Raw genomic sequence first — 22,330 nt, 5'->3', positions numbered from 1 at the left:
TCAGAAGAAACCTTGTTTGCGTTAAAACTCTTTCTGTGACAAGAATGTTTCTCATTTCTTGGGACAAAATGTCAAATCCAGGGCACATCAGAAACAGAGAACATTAGATTGTAGATGTCTTTAAAACCTGAGATTCGGGGCGCCTAGCTGGCTGAGTCGGCAGAGCACACGACTGTTGATCTCGGCGTCATGAGTTCAGGCCCCACCCTGGGCGTCCAGCTTCCTTAAAAAAAAAAGAAACTTAAAACCTGAAAGCCGTGAGGAGAAAAGCAGACTTTCCCAGTGAGGTGGGATACATCGTTCTAGATGTCCATTTTGTCCATGGAGGAAAACTCGAGTGTTTTCTGTAGCAGGCCCTGCGTTGAGCCCCCAGTCTGTTAAACCACGTAGATATATTTTCTCGGTTTACACTAATCAATCTAACAAACATTCATGAAATACTTGTTGGGTGCCAGGCCTGGTACTAGGCACCGAGGATATTAGGGTGAAAGAGCCCTCAGGGGGCTTGTCTGGTGGCGGGGCAGTGTTCTCTGGAGCTCCAGAAGGGAAGCCAGTGCCTGTTTCTACACTGAGAAGGTGGGGGGGCTCAGAGAGCGCCAGCTCCGCGGCGGAGATGGGCTTGAGCTGCATCTCCGGATGCACTGGGAGTTCGGGGCCCGCGAGGGTGGGGACGAGCCGCCCGAGCTGCGAGAGCAGCAGGTGCAGACCGGCCGAGCTCGGAGCATGCGCCGTGAGTGAGGCTTCACCAGTGCTTTGGGCGTGGGTCCGCAGTGGGTCCTGCGGAAGCTCAAGCTGAAACCAGGAAACAGGCCATGGCGTGGTCGGAGAGGGGCGGCTGGGCTTCGCCTGCAGACAGCTAGGAGCTGGTGCAGAGCCGAAGAGAGCACCAGACTTCAAGGTGTCGGTGGCCTGGGCAGCCGTGGGCTCTGGGCAGAGGCCGTTGAGTCCTGTGAACAGGTGAGGAGGATGTGACCTCCAGCGGTGCAGGGGTGTGGCCCCGACTTCTGGACTGGAGAGAGAGTTAGGAGGCCAGATGGAAGAGCATGGTGAGGAGCACATGCGGGGGGGCTCTGCCCCTCTAGCTTGGGGACGGGGTGTTGGTGGGTGAGATGAGAAACCGGAGGGGAGCGGCAGGGGTGAGAGAGGAGGGCTGCTGTGTGCAGCGCTGTGAATTTCACTTCTCCTGGTTGTTAACCTCCAAAACAGGTCCATGTTTACAGAATTCTGCTCCTGCCTGTGCATTTCCATGATGTTTGATCCCCACCCCTTTGGTGAAATACATAATATGGAAAAAAGCCTCTGGAATACTTAGGAGAAAGAAACTCTATTCCTCTAAAAGTTCCCTGACTCCCCACCCTTTTTACCTTCCCCTCTTTCCATCCTGGGCAGTGCAGCCCCCGGGAAATGAGCTCCCTGGGCAGTTACACTCTGCACTTTACTCTTGATCCCTTGGGCGACCTCGTTTCCTCTTCCCTGTGTACGGGTGTCGCTACAAGGTCCCGGGCCAGTTTCCTCTAGTCTGGCCACCGTTGAGCATCCGCTGCCGTGTGGCCTGTGCAGACATCGGAGTGCCCGCCGCGAGGGCATCTGGGGTGTGGTGAGAGGCACAGAACAGGCCGCCGGCGCCCTCACCAGTAAGCACCGAAGGCCCCGAGAGGAAGCGGGCCCTGCGCAGACTGGAGCACGTCCAGATCCTGTGGCTCGGAGCCAGCGAGGGAGCGCAGGGCGTGGAGGGCCAGCAGGGGGCCCAAGCCTGGGAGAGGGGGCCTCAGAGCTGGGCTCGGCCAGATTTGGGGGTGCGGGGCCTGCACACCAGTCGGGGGAAGAGGGCAGCCGTGTGGTGCAGGGGGGCTGGGGGAAGACGCCGAGACGGACCGGCCTCAGTAACCCTGTGTTCTCCCGCCCTTTCCAGACCTTAGAGTCTTCCATCCAGGGCCTCCGGATAATGTGAAGCTGAGTGAGCCTCCCAGATCCAGCGTGACAAACAGACTGACAGACTGACACATGCGCTGACACAGCCCCGCCGTGTGCATGGTGGTGAGGAGAGCCAGCCGCAAGGAGACGCTGAAGACACGTTTCTCGCAAATACCGTGTGTGTGTGTTTGTTTGAATATAATTGGTGACAGTGTTGGTTTTTTAAAAGCAGCAGTGATATGGGGTTATTTTGTTTTTGTTTTTGCTATTTCATTCCATTCTTGACCAAAGCTTCTCTTTAAGTAGTTTATTATGGAAAATTGTCACACTAACTTAAAGGAGAGGGTGGGAGATACGTCGTTTGTCGCCTCAACAGTTAAATAAAAGTACTGAATGTGTTTTCGTTTTGTTTCCTTATGCTACTTCTATTAGAAAGATAGGGACAAAAAAAAATTTCTATTAGCAAAATAGGTTTTAAGGTAAACTATTGGATTCTGAGTTTCTGAAATCCAGCCACCCTGTACCACCTCTGAGAAAACAGCCTTTACTGAATGCTGCCTTCTAGCCTTGCAGCACGGCCTCTGCGCCGGGTTGTGCGCGAGGCAGCAGGGAGGGCCACCCCTGTGCCCCAGGCCCGGACGGGGCAGCCACCCCCACTGCGCTGCGGGGACGTGCTGCAGGGGAGGATGCCGATGGGGACAGAGGAAAGGAACACGTTAGCTTACCGTTTCCATTAGACATTACTGGGCCCAAACTAAGTTGTTCTCATCAAAGTTTGACGTTTCGAGGCTGAAAATCTTGAGAGGACAAATATAAATAATTAGCAAAGGAAATAAATACAGAGTAGCCTTGAGCACAGCCATATTCCTGATCTCCCTGGCCCAGGAGAAGGGGAGCGGTTGAGGCCCCCCACCAAGAGTTCTTGCCTTTGCGTGAGAAAGAATTCAAGAGCAAGCCATTTAGAGAAAGGGACAAAGATTAAGTGTACAAGTAGGAGACTGTACAGTTAAGTTGACAGAGTAGCGGTGTCTCTTCCCAGATGGGGAAGTGGCCCTGACCCCTGCCCACCCTCTAACAAGGGGTTTTATAAGTTTTTAAAAATTAGCTACTTGTACAGGGAGGGCCTCACTCTTTAATTTTGGGTTTATCATTTCCATCAGGCGGTTTTCCCGTTGCCTAGGGTTATAGAATTACCCACAGGGGGCAATGGTAAGAGTGTCCAAACTCTGTGGCTCTTACTGCTAGAGGGACAGGGATCTTGTGACTTTAATCAACTTGCCTCCCAAGCCTCCCCTGCCTCCTGCCTCCCTGTGATTCGAAGACAGCCCTGGTTTTAGGCCACCGGTAACGGTGCTTCTCAGAGGACATCATGATGTATTCTCAAGAGTGATTTTATCCTTCTGGTGTCTCACGGGGAGCGTTACTTTCCTCCAGGAGAGAATCTCAGCAGCCTGGTGGGCCTGCCTCCTCTGTTTGCAGGAGCCTCCTCTCGGGACCCCATGACAGGAACTCCTTTGTGTATGTGTGTTTGCCCCCGGGCATCTGCGAGGCTGTTCTCACCGACAGACGAAAGTAGGCCCTAAACAGGAATTAGCTCAAAATTTCTTTTTTGTTTCATTAAGTCACATGGTTTGGCCAGGAAGCCCAGAGGTTTTTAGAGAAACGCTGTATTCCATGAAAGCAACAACGGCAACAAAGAAAAGTTTCCAACTTTGCCTCCAAGGACTTAGCCAGAGTTTTTTTTGTTTTGTTTTGTTTTTTAACTTGGGTCATTTCTCACCCATCCACCTGGAAACCCACGGTGCTTCCGGGCCCGGGGCCACAATAACTACCAATCTGGGGGAGGCCTCTGGCTGACTGCCAAAGTCCTTTGATTCAAGGCTTTGGGCTTTGACGTCAGGTTATAGTTCTGCCAAGCCTGTGTGACCTTGGGCGATCTAGGTAACATGGCTGAGCCTCCATGTCGTCAGCTGTAAAATAGCAGTAGAAACGGGATCAGTAGAGGCATCTGGGTGGCTCAGTGGGTTAAGCGCCTGCCTTCAGCTCAGGTCATGATCCCAGGGTCCTGGGATTGAGCGGAATTGGGCTCCCTAGCAGGGAGTCTGCTTCTCCCTCTCCCCCACCCCGTCCCTCACCCTCGCAGCTTGTGCTTTCTCTCTCTCTCTCTTGCCTTCTCTTTCTCAAATAAATTCTTAAAAAAACAAACAGGATTAGTAATTTCAGTTAATCAGTAAAGCCAAAATTCACTTTCAGGCTTGGCACTGGCCCTTTTATAGGCCCTGGAGACCCTTAACAACTGCAGCAGAGTGGGAAGCATTGTATAAAGGATCTTGCTAACCTCCCCCAAAAAATCCAGTAGTTCTTTCCAGAATATTCTGAGAAAGGCTGAGTTCAGCCTCTGAATCCAGATTGATTGCTTTGGCGACTCTTCAGTTTGGCTCAATGGCCATCACTCAGGTGGTTTACAGCTCCCACATGTGCCCCAACTCCAGAGGCAATGGGGTAGAGGGCCAGGGTTTCCCTCGGTGCCTGCAGTGTGCCCGAGCCGTGAGCTACCCCGTGTGGACTCGGGTCCCATGTAGTTAAGTTACCTGAATTATAAGGTTATTTCTTTATACATGTATAATTTAAATACTGGGTGCAATAGGTAGAGTAATGTCCCCCCAAAGATGTCCATGTCTTAACCCCAGAACCATGAACTTTGCCTATGTAATTAAGTTAAAGACGAAGAGGATTCTGGATTATCCAGGTGGGCCCGCTGCGGTCCCAGGGAGCTTTATGAGGGAGACCGGCAGGTGAGTCAGATGCGGCCATGGGACCAAAAAAGGCCGGCGGCCTCTGGCCACCGAGAAAGACAAGGAAACAAGCTCTCCCCTGGAGCCTCGGGCAGGCACGCCACACTGCCCACCGAGGCCAGAGACTTTGACCTCCGGAAACGTAAGCGAATACCTGTGTGTTGTTTGCAGCCGCCCTGTTTGTGGCAAGTTGCTAAAGCAGCAATAGGAAGCTAATACATACGCGATGGATTCAGAAAAAGGAAGGACATGGGGTCTAGAACGGTTTTTCAAATTGAGGGTCAGAGCCCATTCGTGGTTGTAAAAATCAATTTCGTAGGTCATGACTGGCATTCGAAAAACAAGAAAAGAACATTTGGCGTGGCAGTGAACGCGCCACAGTACCTCGGTTTCAGATATACGTGGGGGTGTGTGTGTCTGGGTTCACGATATCAGGCACTGTGGGTCGTGATCAGAAAAAGTTGGAAAGGGGCGCCTGGGTGGCTCAGTCGGTTAAGTGTCTGCCTTTGGCTGAGGTCATGATCCCAGGGACCTGGAGTCAAGTCCTGCATCGGGAGGAGGGGGGGATTCCCGTTCTCTCTCTCCCTGCCGCTCCCCCTGCTTGTGCTCTCTCACTCGAAAAAAAAAAAAAAAAAGTGGGATAGCCACCACCTTTCTGTCATTCACCGGGGGGCGGGGTGGGAGGGTTGCCCAGGTGCCCGGAAGGGTGCTGTAGCCACACCTTTGATGCACCACCTGAGAATAGCTCCTGGACCAGGCGCCCAGGTACACAACTGATAGGTGTTAACTACTCCCAACAACCCTACAGGGCTGAAACTGTCACTACCACATTTTAAAGATGACAAAACAAGTCCGTGGGGGGCTGGAAGGGGAGCTGGCTGGCTTAGTCAGTGGAGCGGGTGACTCTCGATTTTGGGATTGCTGAGTTCGAGCCCCACCCAAGGTGGAGAGAGCCGCAGTGGTAACCGCTAAGCACGCCCCCTGCTGGGCGAGGGAGGGGAGTGGAGACGCCTGCGGAGCAAGCCCAGGCGAGTCCGCCCAGGCTCGGGCAGGGTGAGGTCACTGAACATGACAGGTGGGGACTCTTCCAACTATACCTTGGGGGGTTTGGTTGTAGTGTCCGATCAGACTGGTACAAAACCCTGTGGCTTGGAAGGGGGTGTGCAACAGGGGCACCAGGATAGGAGATGCTAAGCGTGCTCTGGGCCTCCTGGGCTTTGTCCACTGCACAAGCAGGTATGGCCTGGGAGAGGAGACACAGGTGTTTCTCCTCTTCCTTCTCACGGGGATCAGGTGGCAGTCCCTTGATCTCAGCGACAGAGAACCATGGTCCCCTTGTTGGGGTGGGCACAAGCTGAAACAGAAGGGGATCAGACTGGGTGTTTCAGGAAAGGTTTTCCTCCCCCGTCTCCCCACTGCAGGGGCCCGCCCACCGCGTCCAGAGTCCAGATGTCTGGAGCGTGGCTGCCCTCTTGTGACCAGGAGGCAGCAAGGCCACTGCAGCCAGGAGGTAGGAACCGAAAGCCAGAAAGAACCTGGAGGACCTGAGGATATCGCATCAGCCCCCAAGGACTGCCCTCCTCCAACTCAGCCAACCCCGAAGAAGAGTCAGCCTGGGGGTGTCGCCGCCTTCCTTGGAAACCCGAGAAGGGGGAGGGCAGCACCTTCCCCCCAGGGCCGGGGGTGGGAGCAGTTTCCAGGAAGAAACGAGCTCTTTGAGTTGTTCCAGAACCCGGAGTGAAGTCCTTCCAACCCCGGGTTCCCCTCACTCAAGGAGTCGCTTCACTTCGGGCTTGGAGAACTTTGTGCCCCCTCAGGACACCTGCCAGGGCTTCCCGGTGTGAGGCGGTCTTCCCTCAACCACCAGGCCTGCGAGGGGGGCTGGCGGTGCTTCTCACGAGTTAGCCTCGCTAACAGGGTCAGAGATGGAGCGCGGTAACAGTGCTTTGCCTGAAGCTCATTTCTCTCACACCTGCACGCCCGCTGCAGGTGCGCGCGGAGCCTCGTGAATGCAGGTGCGCCCCAGAGCAAATACCAACAGTTTAGACGCTCGGTTTTCAAGGGGGGGGAGGGAATCCTCAGGTGTTCGGATTTGTCCGGATGCTTTTAGCGATGGGTAGCAAAGTCTCAAGCCGCCGGAATAAGTAGCATCCTTGGCTCATTGGCAGCAGCAGGTTGGGCTGGAGCTCACCAGTCAGACTTTGACTCGGGTGCGGGTCATTCCTCCGGGCTTTTCTCCAGGGCGAGATGGGAGGGCTGGTGACAGCCCTGCAGTGTCTCCTCGAGCCGGGAAGGCTGGTAGTCCCGCAAACCATAGCTGAGGCTTCTCCCCGGACACTCGATCCTGGAAGAGCTCCCGTGTTCGGACACATGTCCTCCTCCCCCCCCCCCCCCCCCCCCCCAGGCAGAATTCAGTGTGATCGGCGCTCATGAGCGCAGGTCGGGGCTGGGAGTCCCGCGGACACCTCCAGTGGAGCAGGGGTTGTGGGCAAAGAGCTAAGAGACACGTCATGCGTTAGAAACCGAAGTTGGCCAGGAGGGGACAGGGTGGGAAAAGGGTTCCAGGCAGGAAGAACATGTGTCACGGCCCCGAGACCTGGCAGGGTGGGAGTCTTGGCCCCAGACCTCCTGAGTCCGGGAAGACCCGCACCGCACCTGCTGCCGGCCGCCTGGCTGACCCTGGGCGAGGGGACTCCCGGGGAGGGGCCTGGCCGGCTGGGAGGGCACAGCAGGATCTTCACCAGGGTCTCCCCCGTCTCCCCAGCCCCCGGGCCACGTCTCCGCTGATGAGGCAGAGGCTAAGGACGGAAAGACTCCCGAATTCACGTGGTTGCAACGCCAGCCGGCAACTTAAAGGCGAGAAGCGGACGGCCGCGGAAGCAAAGAGCAAGGAGCCCTCCCAGAGAGAGGGAGCTGGGCCAGCCGGAGTCGCCGCAGGACGCCCGCGGGCAGCCCTGCCCGGGCGCATTTTGCAGTGAGGGTGGGGCGTGGGGCGGGTTGCGGCGGCAGGGGCCGGCGGCCCCGCCTCGCCTTCCTGCCCGCCGCGGGTTCCGGGCCTGCACTTTTTGCGCCCTGTGGGTATCAGCGCCCCGAGGAAGGATGGAGAGGGCGCTCTCTCCGCGGTGGGCACGTGTGCACTCCGCCCAGCTGCCGCTCTGGCTCTGCGCCTCCCTGAGCCTCAGTTTCCCCACCCGTTAAGTTGCGAGGGGGGCGGTCGCGGAGGGTTTCTGGGCTCCTGGGCGCCGCGCAGCCCCCACCCCGGATGGGTGGGCGGGGCCTGGGATCTGGCGGCCGCCACCCCGGTCGCCGCCCCCGGCCCCGCGGGGCTGAGGCTGGGAGGCCCCGCCCCCCGCCCACGAGGAAGTGGCTGCGGCTCGGCGCGGGGCCCAGAGCCGGTTCGGCGCGTCGACTGCCCAGAGTCCGCGGCCGGGGCGCCAGGAGGTGAGGGGCTTGGGGACCCCCCGGAGGGGAAGGGGCGCCCCCGGGGAGGGGGCGGGGAGTTGCATGCAGGTGAGGAGGGTGCCGGGCGTCCGCAGACGTGGGGGCGCGGGGAGGGAGTGCCCGGGTGAAGGGGCACAGGGCTGGGGGCTTGCCAGGTGTGTGGGTCCGCCTGGAGGTGAGGGGACCACGCGATGGCGGGCCGGTTCCGGGGTGGGGGCCCCCTCCAGGCGAGGGAAATTCTGGGCTCCCTGCCCCCCGGCGCCCTCGGGGCGGCGCCGGCCCCCGTGGTGCCGCCCCGGCCTCCTCCTCCCTGCCCCTGCCCCCTGTCTGTCCCCCCGCTGTTTCGGGCCGCGAGGGCCCCACGCCCAATCACTTCCCCTCCATCCTCCAGCCTTCCGGGTTGCTCGGGCCGGGAAATGAGCTGGCGCCCCCGCCCACCTTGCCCCTCCCGCCTCCCCTCCCCCGCGCCACCTCCCCGGCCCCCAGCCCACCCCTACGCCTCTGGGGCCCGGGTTCGCGGTCCTCACCCGGAGGGGTTCCCGAACGCTGAGCGGAGCGGCCCCTCCTTGGCCCGCGGGGAAAGCAGCGGGGCCCGCCCAGGGCGGTGACAGTAACCCTGAAAAGACTAGCGGGAAGCCCCGGAACCAGCCTAGCGCAGGGACCGAGCAGGAGGCGCTCCCGGGGTTCTTCCAGGCTCTCTCCGGACTCCCCATGCCTGACAGGCAGTGCTGCCCAGTGGTTAAGGGCCTCTGGGACCGGGGTAAGAGTGCTAGCTTCCTCACTGGCCCATGACCTTAGCAAGCCATCTAACTTCCCTGGGCCTCAACCTATCTCATCTGTAAAATGGGGCGTCCTGAGGCTTATATGGAATAATGTGTGGAAGGCGCTTGGCAACGTGCCTGGCACAGGGTACAGATGTGTGCTCTTAACTGTTGCCACTACCATCCACATTTATCAAAGTGTCTGGATGATGTTAACCTCTGAGATTTGGGGTCAGAATCCCAAACTGGGCCATGTGGGAGCTGTGTGGCTTGGAGCAAATCTTGGCTTTTTGTCTGAGTCTGTTTCCTTATGTACAAAATGAAGGTTAAAACAAACAAACACAAAACTACTTAACTTAGTCTTGCTTTTCAGGGGTAAAAGAGAATGTATGTCCGTGCCTTGGCTAAAAATACCAAGCATTTAAAGATGCCGGTAAAGGTAGTTTGTGTGTGTCTTTGTGTGTAATCCACTACCTCCTTTTGGATAGTTAAACGGTATCCCAACATGTTAGTGTCACAGTTTACCCTTGCCCTATTTGTAGTCATCTGGATTTTTCCACACTTCCATCATTCTAAAGGGGGTTATTATGAACATGTTTGCTTAAAAAAAAAAAAAGTCAGTGGTTATTTTCTTAGCACCAAAATGAATTTATGCCACCAAAGAGTGTTAATTTTTAAGTTCCTGTTCATATTATTCTGTTTGTTCCGACCCAGTTGTTGAATTGTTATCGTATTGCTCTCAGAAAGGCTGAACAAATTAGTAACAAATGAGTTTCTCCACAACTCTGCCAACATTGTGTTTTATGTATTTTTGGATTTTGTTTTGTTTGGATTGCTTCATTAATAAGTTTTATGGTGCCTTTCTAGGACTGTTTTCATTTATATTTCTTGACTTGATTTTTGCCTCGTTTGTAAGACTTCAGGAGCAGACCTGGGGAGGAGGTATTAGCTGTTCTATGTGGGGTGGCAAGGGCTACTCCATATACACAGGAAGTTGAGTAACTGCTTAGCACGTGTGCAAAATGGCTTGCTGGCAGCTCCCTGGAACGCCTGAGCTGGGTGGGGACTTCCCTGAGTGCCTGTAGGGCCAAGATCCTGCTCCAGACTGCTCCTTCCTGGCTTAGCCTCAGATACAGCCAAACCTCTGGCTTCAGAGAAGCCTGGCCAAGCTTCTCTGAAAGCAATGAGGAATCTTACAGCTGGTACCTTGTTCACCCCAGCCTTTCCTGATCCAGATGTGAAGGAAGTATTGGCTGAGGCTTCCAGCCAGTATGGAGAGAGGCAGAATTTGCCACCAGCACTGTAAGGAAGGAGCACTAAGCCAGGCTTTTCCTGGCTTGCTCTGCTTTGGAGGGGAGCTGAGTTCTTCCTAAATGCTCGGAGACAACCTTCTAGAGTTCAGGTTTCCACGCTTTGCTAATCATTGACCCTAATCAGGAAGAAGGAAAAAAAAAAAAACAAAAAAAAAACTGAGCACATACTCCCCAGTAAATATTTTAAAATTGCATACATATGCCACTGAGATAATAAAGCCTATTTCTCATAACCCATCCCCTAAAGGAAAGGATGGGATTCATTCGACCACATTTAAGAAATATTATTGAGCACCTGTTATGTGTGCCAGGCACTCTAGTTGGTGCTGGGGATACATGGGTGGACAGAGCACATACCCTATCCCTAGGGAACTTACCTCCCTATCCCAGTGCCTGGTCTCTGGCAACCCCCACAGGGAAACCCACACCCTACTTTGGAGACCCAAACCCCCTCCCAGACTTCAGGCCACTCTTCCCTGTGCTGCCCCAGCTCTGGGTGATGTCCCGCCCATTCATACTGAGCGTTCACTGTGTGCTGGAAGGATGCCGGGGATAGGGCTACCGGGAACATGGAGATCCTGGCTTGAGGCTGGCAGAGGGGAGGCAGGCCGAGGAAACTCAGCATTTGGCCCACACTCCCCCAGCCTCTGTTTTTGGGGTAATGAGGCACAGATCCCACCATGTGGATTCCTAGTCCCAATACCGTACCCAGAGCGCCTTCCTCCCTTTGTCCCCAGAAGACCAGCGGGCCCATGGTGCTGGCTCACAGGGCTGCAGTGTTAAGTGGCGGCGGGGGGGGGGTGTCGGAGGCCATGACTTCAGCCTGCCTTTGTCTCCCCCTTGAGCCATTGCTGAGGTATTGTGTTGTCAACACACTTGGGCAAAGCAACTCTAATTGCATATTCTCTAGGGGAACTGGCTGGCGGTGGGTGCTAGCCCCCTCCCCCACCCACAGAAGTTTCCTGGGAACTATGAAGTCAGAGTTGTGCAGGAGGGTGGCTCAGTGTGAAGGCAGCCTCACTGCGTCTGACCACCGGGAACAATCCACTGATTCTCCTCTTGGAGGATGTAGCCCTGAGGCAACAGTGGCCAGAGAAGCTACTCCCCTCTCTGGGTTACCACTTCCTCATTGCTGACTTGGGGGTTGGGAGTCATTGCTGAGGCCCTGCTGTTTTAGTTGCTTTGCAGAAATTATGAAAAAGTTATAAAAAGGGGAAGATGCACCTCTTCTCTCCCACCTCCTTCCCCTGTAAATACCCCAAGTCCCCTTTAAGGTGTTAGTTAAAGCAGCGTACTATGAGTATTTCTGCCTGAATTCATGCTAAAGTGTGATTGGCTGATAGACGTGGTCTGAGCCTCCCCTCATCATCCTGCCTGTCCCACTGTGTCTGTGGCCGTCTTTATCAGCCCCTTCCTCTCCCACTTGAGGACCTTTGGGTCCTAAGAAACAATGGTCAGGGCTCCCCAAGTCCTCTTGCCTGTGTTACTAGTATGGGGGCTGCTGTCTTCAGCAGACCCAACCTCTCCATCCTCACAGCATGGAACTCTGGAACATCACACTAGACAGGCTTTTTAGAGCCTGGCCCCCGGGTCTAGATAGATACTCTTGCCCAAGACCCAACAAGAAGCAGAGACACCCGGCCACACAGTCTGGGCCCAGTGGAGCTGGGAAGTTAATTCTGCAGACAAGCTGTGGGCCCAGAGACCCTCAGGGGTGTAGCCACGGGGCTTCTTCCTTCTTCAGTGGGGCTGAAGGGGTGGGGAGTGGTTGGCCTTCACAGCACCGGCAGGAGCCCGGCCAGGGTGTGGAAGTGGGCCTCTGGCCTTCTCTCCGCCCCACTGGTGACCTTGGAAAATGAGGGTGGGCAGATTAGCATGGATAGCCCTGGCCCTCCCACTTCTTAGTCTTGTCGTCTGTGGGGTGGATGGTGACAAAGTTCTCCAGCCAAGCTGGACGCCTGTGCTGCCCTGGCCAGTGGCACCGGAAGTGCTGGGGGAAGTCCCCATCAGGCCTGCTGACCTAAGCTGAGGGACCCGAAGTGCCACTTCCGGGGGCCTTTGTCTTCCACGGAGAGGCCTTATAAGGAGAGGCTGGGGAAGCGGCCGTGGTGGGAGCTGTGTGCTTGTGTGTGCGCGTGCAAGGCTGGACACATGGGAGCGTGCAGGGGCAGTGTGCTTGTGTGCAAGGCTGAACATGGAGAACGTGGAGGCAGTGTGATTGTATGCGTGTGCAATACGACACGTGGAAACATGCGGGAGCAGTGTGCTTGTGTGCCTGTACAAAGCTGAACAGGCAGGAGCATGTGGGAGCAGTGTGCTTGTGTGTGTGTGTGCAAGGCTGAACTCACGAGAGCAGTGTGCGTGTGTGTGCACAGCTGAACACATGGGAGCATGCAGGGCAGTGTGCTTGTGTGCATTTGTGAGGCTGAACACGAAGGCGGTGTGTGTGCATGAACACATGGTAACACAGAGCAGTGTGCTTGTGCACGTGTGTGAGGCTGAACACGCGTGAACGTGTGTGGCCTGAGCCTGGGCTGCAGCTGTGTCTGCTTCCTCTGCCTCAGCAGTATTGATCAAGGACCCACTTGGTGCCCTTGGTGCTCCAGGCACATCCCTGTCCTGTACCTGCACATGTATCTTTGTACCCCTGAGACCTGGGCTGCCCCAGGAAACTTCCAGAGCTTCCTGCTATAAATGAAAACAGGTTTTGGATCTGGGGTGAGCAGGAGGAGCAGGGCCCACAAGACGGTGACTGGGGGTCAGGAAGCCAGGCCCAGCAGGATATGCGGGGCCGCCTGGGGCAGGCTGGTCCCTGAGCCCTGGATTTCTCGGGGGACAGTGGGCTACATGCAGCCAGTCCCTCTCTTGCCGCTGGGCCCCAACTCCACGCTGTGCCTTCCAGCAGAGCCTCGTGTAAACAGGTGGCCGTTCCCCTGAGGGGCCGAGGAGGTGCCCAGTAAGTTTCCTGGGGTGTTCGGGGCTCAAGCCCAGGGCTGGGGAGAAGCCATCCGTTAGCCTAGTCCGTGAGCTGCAAACCTGCCAACCCGTTCCTGGTGACACCTGCCAGGTGTGAGGGTGGGTAGTTTCCCCCTCGCTGAACCTCAGCCTCTCTTTCTGTCCTCTGGGGCTGTGGCACCTGAGCACTAAAGTCAAGAACACTTGTGGCGGGGGGGATGGGTGAAATAGGGGAAAGCGACTAAGGGCACACTCGTCTTGATGAGCGCGGAGTACCATGCAGAATTGAGTCACTAGGCTGTACACCAGAAGCTAATGTAGCACTGTGCTAATAACCCTGGAATTTAAAAAAAGAGAGAGAGAGATGCCTGGACTGCTTAGAGCTGGCAAGGGAGGAGCATGCTGGATATGTTGGGTGGTTCGGGGAGGGTTGCTTTTTTTTTTTTTTTTTTAATTTTAAGTCCTCTCTACACCCACCACGGGGCTTGAACACACCACCCCAAGTTCAAGAGTCGCATGCTCTACTGACTGAGCCAGCCAGACGCCCCCATAGTTTAACTGTTTAATAAAGAACTTCCTCTCCTGGGCACTAGTGACAGTATACAGTTGTGTTCATCACGTACTTACGGAGCAGCTACTACGTGCCAAGCACTTAGGCCCTGGGTAGAGCACGGTGGGCAAGACCAGCGAGAGCTGTGTGCATCCAGCTCCGTCGGTCCCAGCCGGGGGGAGCCGCGGGTGCAGCGAAGGAGTACAGAGTGACAGATGGTCGGTGGTGATTCTCTGCGGGGAGTCTTCCCTCCGGGAATAGGGAGCCCCAGGGTAGGCTGAGGTGGCGGCCTTGGAACACCGACCTGAAGTGCAGCAGTGCGGGCTTAGCAGGCAGGTGCGCAGTCAGGGGAGCTCTGGGGGCCTGGGGAACAGCCAGTGCAAAGGCCTGAGCCCCGTGGGCCCTGGGATCAGCCGCTGAGCGGGGGAGACAGACGCCCACACGGGTGGGTTGTGGCTGGGTGTTCCCCCCGCGCGAGGTGCGTCGTGAACACCCGAATGTGCCAGGCATGGCTGAACGTCTTATTTTACCCTCTCAACGCCTCTGGGGGCAGGAGTCCTGTTCCCGCGGGGCACATGTGGACACAGGTTCGGAGGGGTGAGCGATGCGCCCAGGGTCCGTGACTGGCGGCGAGCAGTGCGCCAGGCTGGGTGCGGAAGTAGGCGAGAGCACAGGTTGGAGAAGTCACGTTCACCTGGGGTCTTTCCAGTTGAGTAGGACTTTGCCAAGTGGAACAGGGTGGGCAGAGCTGGGCAGGGAGGGGATGGGGGGGCGGGGAGAGGAACTGCCCCTCCCCCACTCGTGTGTATCCCACCCCACTTCAGGCTCAGGGGAATTTCAGAGGCAGGGGAGGAAGGTGTCTGTGTGTCGGTCCGTGCCCTCACCTGCAGGCCCCTGCAGACCAGCTTCCTGCCCTCCCTCCTGAAATCCAGAGCTCTGGGTGTGGGAGGCTGCCTGCTGTGTGCTGGGCACCGCTCTCATTTCGTCCTCACTCCATCTTTTCAAAAAAAATTTTTTTTTTTTTTTTTTTAATTTATCTGAGAGCAAGACCATGAGTGCGGGGTGGGGGGTGAGTGGTGGAGGGAGAGGGACAAGCAGACCCTTCACTGAGCAGGGAGCCCGATGTGGACTCGATCCCCACCCTGAGATCGTGACCTGAGCAGAAGGCAGATGCTTAATGGACTGAGCCACCCAGGCATCCCTCACTCCATCCTTCTGAGGGGGATGCCCTCTATCCTGGAGGAAACTGAGGCACAGATGATGAGGGACACCTGACCTGAAACAGGGTTAGCACACGCCACTCAAGGGAAGACCAGGCTGGCCCCTGCTGCCCTCCCACAAGGTTGGCTGGGGCCTGTTCTGGGGTCAGAGGCAGGGATTGACTGGGGGTCCCTTCCTCTCTCGGGCGCAGGAGCTAAGCAGCCATGGCGTACCACAGCTTCCTGGTGGAGCCCATCAGCTGCCATGCCTGGAACAAGGACCGCACCCGTGAGTGCCGCTGCCACAGGATGATGTGGGGGGGGAGCGGGAGCCCCCGGAGTGCGTGCGGGCGGCACAGCAGCTGGGCGCCCTAGACTGTGGTCTCTGAGGGTTGGCTGTCCCCTTCCTTCACCTCTGGTCCCAAGGATGTAAGAGGGGTTGGACGAGTTCTGGCCACACACAGGGGCAGCTGGCGAGGGGGGCCGTGGGGGGGTGGAGGGGAGAGTGCGGCCCCATGCTGGGCCAGGCCCTGCTGCAGATGCCACTGGGGCTCCCAGGCTGGAGTGAGAAATGAAGATGGCTTGGAGAGAAACACACAGGAGGAGGGAAAGCATTGGGAGGCAGAGGCGCTGGCTTAGAAAAGGCGGCCACAGAGGTCTTTTGGGGGAGGTAAAGGAGGCAGCCATGCCAAGACCTTGTGGCAGGAGAGCCTGGCACTGTCCGGAGCAGCAAAGATCTCAGGGCTGGAGAAGGGGAGCAGAGAGCAGTAGCGGGAGGGGAAGTCATGAGATTGCTGTGGGGGTGCCTGTGGGTAGTGGGTGCAGGTGAAGGATGGCTAGTCCCAGGGGAGGGGTCTCAAGGTGCTTCAGGGAGCCCTGCACCAAAGCAGAGGGGTGAAGGGTGTTCCTGGGAGAGGGTCTTGAGTAAATGGGGAATCTGGGCACTCACACCTCCTCCTCCCTACCCCCACCCTTCTTTCCTACAGAGATTGCCATCTGCCCCAACAACCACGAGGTGCACATCTATGAGAAGAGCGGGGCCAAGTGGGTCAAGGTGCACGAGCTCAAGGAGCACAATGGGCAGGTGACAGGTACGGCAGGCTGACTCCAAAAAGGAGATGGGATGGGGAGGTCCAGCCAGTCATCCTATCCTATCAGGTAGTATAGTTTGGGTTGCAAGTAACACAACCCTAATTCAAACTGGCTCAAGTTATAAAGGGATCATGTTGGCTCACATTACTGAAAAACTAAAGAGGTTTCTGGGCTTCAGGAAAGGCTTGATCCAGCATCTCAGTTCAACATTGCCGAGGACCCATTTCTTTTCCGTCTCTTGGCTTTCCAGCCTGTTTGGTAATGTTTTGGAGAGCTGTAACACTCTCAGTATTAGTTCTAGTGGCAGTCCCCGGAGCAGCTTGTATCCACATTGTGGCCTCTAAGCCCCTCCTACATGGATGCCAGGGAGCCTTTCTGCTTGGATGACTTCAGCCTGTTTTCTCACCATCTCACAGGCATCGACTGGGCCCCTGAGAGTAACCGGATCGTGACCTGTGGCACAGACCGCAATGCCTACGTGTGGACACTGAAGGGCCGCACGTGGAAGCCCACACTCGTCATCCTGCGGATCAACCGTGCTGCTCGCTGTGTGTGCTGGGCGCCCCAGGAGAACAAGTTCGCTGTGGGTAGTGGCTCCCGTGTCATCTCCATCTGCTATTTTGAGCAGGAAAATGACTGGTAGGTGCCTCGGCAGGGGCAGGGTGGGTTGGAAGGGACCCAGGGGCTGCAGACCTAATGTTGGCGGGACTAGTGTCCCAGAGAGCACTGGACAGGTTTCAGGAGCCCTGTTCACATGACCCTGGGGAATTATGTCCTCTCTGGACCTTGTAGTTGAGGCGACAGGCACTTGCACAACTCTGTCTCATTACTAAGGGCGCAGATCACCCCAGGACCCCTTCTGTGGGCATTGCTTAAAGCCCTGCATACTCGCTCGCGTGGACTCCCTGACAGCCCCCTGGACTGGGCTTCTGTTGGCCCCATTTTTCAGACGAGCAAAGTAAGGCCCTGAGCTTAGGTCACTTGTCTGAGATGTCCAGCCTGTCATGTTCCAGGGCCACATCATCTCTTCCCCTGGGTCCCTGAGGGCAGAGGCTAGGCCGGAGTCTGGGAGACCGGAGATCGAATTCTACCCTGGCCAGTTAGCTGCCATATGACTGAGCCTGCCCCAGGCTTGCTGTGAGGTTTCAATTAGGCCGCCAGGGATAGAGTTCCCAGCTGGAGGGGACCCACACCCCACTGGCCTGATCTAGGCCTCTCCCTTAGAAGAAACTGGGGGTTCTGCAGATCCCTGGGAATGTGGAGTCCCTGGGGCACTGGGGACTTGAGTGCTGAGACCGCCAGTCCCCCTCCCCTCTACCTGTCCGTGTTTCCAGGTGGGTGTGCAAGCACATCAAGAAGCCCATCCGCTCCACGGTGCTCAGCCTGGACTGGCACCCCAACAACGTGCTGCTGGCCGCGGGCTCCTGTGACTTCAAGTGCAGGTAAGCAGGGGCCTCCCTGATACCAGCACAGGAACCGGGGTGGAGGGAGCCCCGCGCCCTGCCTTCCAGACCCACTCTGCCATCAGCAGGGTAACCTGGGGCCTCGGTCCGGCATCTGTGAGGTTTCGGCGGGGTTGCCGCCGGGTCCTGTCTCCAGCCCTCAGAGAGTGCTGGCAGGCTGCAGCCCTGGCTACCGCTTCATGTCAGCAAGGACACTTTCCCAGGCCCTCCTCTCCTTCAGTTGCCTTATCTTCCGTCTCAAGGACAGTGAATGGGGGACCTGTCTCATGCTGGCATACATGACTGGGCTTAGACCAATCTGCCTCATCATCCTGGGCCTGGAACGCAGCGTCCCCAGTTGCCACTGGCTCTTTGTTCTTGTGGGTGTAGCACCCGTGAGCCTGCCGAGCCCTGTGGCTCCCAGCTTCAGACAGGTGGCCTGGGTCTCCGCCTGGGGAAGGCTGCGGCAGGCCCCAAGGGCTCCTCTGGAGGCCCTGGCCAGGAGAGGGTGACGTCCCACTGAGGCTCCGTTGGTGGGTGGGGAGATGATCTGCCCGGTGCCTCCGTGCTGGCCCTGGGACAGAGCGAGGACGTCAGCATGTGGGAAAGTGGTGTACTGGGTAGAGCTGGTGGGGAAGGCTTGAGCCCCACATTGGGAATCTCTGCTCAGCGGGGAGCCTACTCCCCACCCCACCACCTGCCTGCCTTCCTACTTGTGATCTCTGTCAAATAACTAAAATCTTAAAAAAAAAAAAAAAAAAAGTGTGGAGCAAGGAGGAGGAGGGGCATTCTAGTGGCTGGCTGTGGAGTGGAGGCACCTGCATGATGGGGACCAGGACACCCCCCGGGGCCGTGTCAGCTGTGCATAGTCAGGCCTCAGAGGAGGGCCCTGAAGCCCACACTCATGAGTGAAGATGCAGGTCACAAAAAGCCAGCTCTGGTGCCCACCAGCTCCCAGCTGGGCACTCTGGCCTCCCCAGGCCCCGGACCCCCTCAGTCACCACGGCTTCTCTTGGTCTCTCCTGGCAGGATCTTCTCGGCCTACATCAAGGAGGTGGAGGAACGGCCAGCACCCACCCCATGGGGCTCTAAGATGCCCTTCGGGGAGCTGATGTTTGAGTCCAGCAGTAGCTGCGGCTGGGTGCACGGCGTCTGCTTTTCCGCCAGCGGCAGCCGCGTGGCCTGGGTCAGCCACGACAGCACCGTGTGCCTGGCTGATGCCGACAAGAAAATGGCGTGAGTACAGGACCCCGGGGTCAGGGCAACCAAGGCCCAGAGCAGGAGGGGCTGGAGCGACTGACCTCTCTCTCTTTCTCTCTCTCAGAGTCGCGACTCTGGCCTCTGAAACGCTGCCACTGCTGGCCCTGACCTTCATCACAGACAACAGTCTGGTGGCAGCGGTGAGGCAGGGAGGGGGGCAGAGAGGGGGCGGTGCCAGTTAGACCTGCTCCCCACTGGTCTCCCCCCACCTTCTCTTCCTCCTTGGGCAGAACGGGCTGACTTCTGCTGTAACAAGGCCCTGGTGGCAACGCTTACCGCAGTGCAGGTGTTGGGGGGGGCCCTGCTCAGTGCAGGGGAGCTGTGTCCCCCTCATGTGCCCCAGCTGCCATGGAGGGAGGAGGGGGAGGCAGGGAATCATGCCCTGGAGCCTGAGGTTTTGGGCCGGTGCAGGTGCGGGGGCTGCACAGTCGTCCCGTGCATCCAGAAGGGCGCCGCTCTCCTCCCCCTGCCCACCCTCTTTACTCCTCTTCCCCCCTCAGCAAACACACTCGAGTCCCAGACAGGGGTCGGCCTGCTTTGCCTCCAGAAGCGTGCGGTGTGGGGTATTGTCCCAGAGCGGTGTAACCAGCTGGGCAGGACATAACATCCCTGAGCTTCTAGGGGAAGGAGGCCGCTCCCAGATGCTCCCCCCGACACCAGCACCTGGTCCCTTTCCGTATACCCAGGTGGGCCCGGCTGTGTCTCTGGGCTGGCATGGGCTTCCCCATAGCTCCACCCAAGTCCTGCCACCAGACGCCCTTGGTATCGTGCCTTGTCTCCAGACTGTTTCCCGGTGCATAAGATGGGGGTGCTGTGCCCGCCCTTGGCCACGCTCCCATGACATCCCCGCCCTGTCACAGGGCCACGACTGCTTCCCGGTGCTGTTTACCTACGATGGCACCACAGGGACTCTGAGCTTCGGTGGACGGCTGGATGTGCCCAAGCAGAGCTCGCAGCGTGGCCTGACGGCCCGAGAGCGCTTCCAGAACCTGGACAAGAAGGCGAGCTCAGATGGCAGCATGGCCTCCGGTGCTGGCCTGGACTCGCTGCATAAGAACAGTGTGAGGTGAGGGCGGAACCAGCCTTGACTCTCCCCGCAGCAGCGTTGGCGGGGGGGGGGGGGGGGGCCCGGGCTGGGGGGGGGGGGGGGCCGGGGGGGGCCGCAAAAACGCCCACGGGGGGGGGGGGGGGGGGGGGGGGGGGGGGGGTCCTGACTTGGGAAGCGGGGTGACCTCTAGGTAGCACAAAAACAGCATCAGGTGAGGGCAGTGCAGGCGCTGTGCTCTGCGTTTTAGGACATGGTGGTGTGGGGATCATCACGGTTCTCTGGGGCAACCAGGCCCATGGGGCAGAGCCGTGGCTCCTGCGGCCGCCTCTCTGAGCAGTGAGGCAGGATGACGCGTGAGAAACTGTCCCCAACGCCCCAGTCCTGCCAGCCCCAGGTGTCCACCCACGGCCAACCAGGGACAAGTACGGCGGCACTTCCTAACCAGCCCCCCCGCCAGGTGAACCCCCGTGGCCATCATCTCCAGTGTCATTTTCGGACCCAACACCCGAGCCCGGCTTTCAGGACTCGGAACGACCCTGTGGGTCCTCCCAGCCTCTGGTTTTGCCTTCCCCTGATCCTGCTACAAGCCTGTCACCCTGGACATTCCCCACACAGTGTGGGATTCGTGCCCTGCCTGGCCTCTGCACGACGGGTTCCATTTGCCTGGGCTTCCCTACCGCTCCTCCAAGCAGACTCGGGAGCCCCGTCCTCTGCAGCCCTCCGCGGCCCGCTCCCCGGGCTCTCTGTGGGGCACACCCCACCTGCACAGCCCAGCACTTCTCACCAGAGTTGGCTGACCTGAAGGGTGGGAGCTCCTGGAGGCGGGTGGGCCCCAGTCCAGCAAAGGGCTCCAGCTGGGACCCATCAAGCTCTCCTCCTCTATGTAGCCAGATCTCGGTGCTCAGCGGGGGGAAGGCCAAGTGCTCCCAGTTCTGCACCACAGGAATGGATGGCGGCATGAGCATCTGGGATGTGAAGGTGAGTCCTAGCCCACCCTGGCCCTTCCTCCTTGATTCCTCCAGGAGGAAGGCACTGCTTGGACTGAAGGTGGTGGGAAATGAGGGAGACTCCCTGGGGCACCTCCCTTTAGGGCTGGGACTCAAATCCAGGTCTGCCTGACTCAAAGCCCAGGTTCTCTGTCCTCTGGCAGGTTGGGGCTGGGCTGGCTAGGGGCCAGGTCCCTGGGGGTGGGGGGGTGGGGGACAGCTGCAAATCAGACTGTCTGTTCTGCTGTCTCCTTCCAGAGCCTGGAATCAGCCTTGAAGGACCTCAAGATCAAGTGACCTGTGACACAGAGTTTGCCCTCATCCCAGCTGCTGGGGGAGGGGATCAGGGAGGCTAAGGGTCGCTTTGCTGAATTTTTCTAGGGTAGCAGTTTGGGTTCCCCTGGGGACTGCTCCAGGTGGAGGGGAGGGAGGGGTGGGAAGCTTTTCTTAACTATTGAAGGAACATGTGCCTTTTTCTTATAAAGAGATGCTTTCATTTATTGTTAAAAATGTTCTCAAAGCACTGTGCTGGTCATAAACTGCTTCAACAACGTGATGTAATAAAAAAGTCTCAGAGCTGGTCTCCTGTGTTTGGGAGAAGTGCATGTTCGCACGGGAACAGGTCCCTTCTGCTCTACCGACAGAATTGATCCTGAAGCCCACGGGCCTTCTCACCGCTCCCCTTTCCCCCCCACAGTCCAGCAAGGGCATGGCCAGACCCCGGGTGGCTTCCTGTCACTGGGGAGTCAGATTCCCAGACCAGACTTGCACATTCCAGGCTGTTCTGGGTTTTAATGGAAAGTGATTTCTCTGCTTGATGTCTGCAGCTGGTTTCTGATAAATGCACACCACTTCCTAAGACAGTTCCCCCCGTTCCTGTTTTGTTCAGAGGGCCTTTTCTGTTTAACACGTGCTCCTCAGGTCCCTGTTTATTCAGTCACGGCCAGGTACTGAGTTACATCCACAGATCTGGCCTTACATTTGCAGGACGGAGGGCACCCAAACACGCCTTCTCCTGGACTGCTCTAGGGCCCTTCCCTCAGGACAGCCCCCAGTCAGAAGAGGCCCCCACTGACTCTCAAATCACAAGACAGAAATTCTAAGATCCAGGAGACAAGCCACACAACTCCTCTCACTCTAAATGCTTGCCAAGGCCTCCCCAGCCCCTACCAGCCCTCTGTTAAGTGACCTTCTGGTCCTGGGGCTGACTGGACTGTTGTCAGGGCCTGGAAGGCCAGGGAGGTGTCCACATACCTTTTTTTTTTAATAGCTCACCTCAGGGCTGAGAAGTGGCCCCAGGATATCCGTGTTCTTCTGAGACCCTGACGAGCGGGACAAGCAGCAAGCATGCTCTTGTTCAGCTGCAGAGGCCTCGTGGATGTCAACTGTCTGCCCTTGTTATAGACAGAGTACTTGGCTTAAAACTGACACGTTCAATGTTTTGCTTCTAAGAAGAAGGAAAAGACATTAGAGGACACGATCGGATAGGGTTGGGCTCCTGCAACGGGTGGGAAGTCCCATCAGGGAAGGAGGGCCCTGTTCTGTGATGGACAGGTCACCAGTGGACACCAGGA

General features: G+C 57.5%; 2 protein-coding genes across 5 annotated transcripts in view; both read left to right on the top strand.

Moving 5' to 3' along the window:
- The window catches only part of LOC111145545 (actin related protein 2/3 complex subunit 1A), a 33,110-nt gene extending 30,793 nt beyond the window's left edge, over window positions 1–2,317 (top strand). The window contains exon 9 of one of the 4 annotated variants that reach the window (XM_022500463.1): window positions 1,913–2,317. In XM_022500463.1, the coding sequence (XP_022356171.1) occupies window positions 1,913–1,951 (39 nt within the window). In that variant the 3' untranslated portion in view covers window positions 1,952–2,317. The remainder of the gene's footprint in view (window positions 1–1,912) is intronic. The other 3 variants (XM_022500461.1, XM_022500460.1, XM_022500462.1) reach the window with 3 other exon arrangements.
- A 5,753-nt stretch (window positions 2,318–8,070) lies between these two features.
- On the top strand, window positions 8,071–21,338 carry LOC111145659 (actin related protein 2/3 complex subunit 1B). The gene is made up of 10 exons (XM_022500733.1): window positions 8,071–8,150; window positions 15,141–15,217; window positions 15,915–16,019; window positions 16,437–16,659; window positions 17,355–17,462; window positions 18,492–18,698; window positions 18,787–18,862; window positions 19,583–19,788; window positions 20,658–20,748; window positions 21,015–21,338. Exons 2-10 carry the CDS (start codon window positions 15,154–15,156, stop codon window positions 21,051–21,053), a joined length of 1,119 nt encoding a protein of 372 aa, XP_022356441.1. The 5' UTR covers window positions 8,071–8,150; window positions 15,141–15,153; the 3' UTR covers window positions 21,054–21,338.
- Window positions 21,339–22,330: the final 992 nt, after the last annotated feature.

This window comes from Enhydra lutris, unplaced genomic scaffold (assembly GCF_002288905.1).
Source record: "Enhydra lutris kenyoni isolate GAN:26980312 unplaced genomic scaffold, ASM228890v2 scaffoldscaffold13, whole genome shotgun sequence".
In the NCBI taxonomy this organism is placed as follows: domain Eukaryota; kingdom Metazoa; phylum Chordata; class Mammalia; order Carnivora; family Mustelidae; genus Enhydra; species Enhydra lutris.
This window is presented reverse-complemented; position numbering and strand designations above follow the sequence as displayed.

Coding starts and splice junctions, on each gene's coding strand:
- LOC111145659 (XM_022500733.1), top strand. CDS start 15,154: ATGGCGTACCACAGCTTCCTGGTGGAGCCCATCAGCTGCCATGCCTGG. Junction 18,863..19,582: donor ACAACAGTCTGGTGGCAGCG/GTGAGGCAGGGA, acceptor GCCCTGTCACAG/GGCCACGACTGCTTCCCGGT. Junction 19,789..20,657: donor CTGCATAAGAACAGTGTGAG/GTGAGGGCGGAA, acceptor TCCTCTATGTAG/CCAGATCTCGGTGCTCAGCG.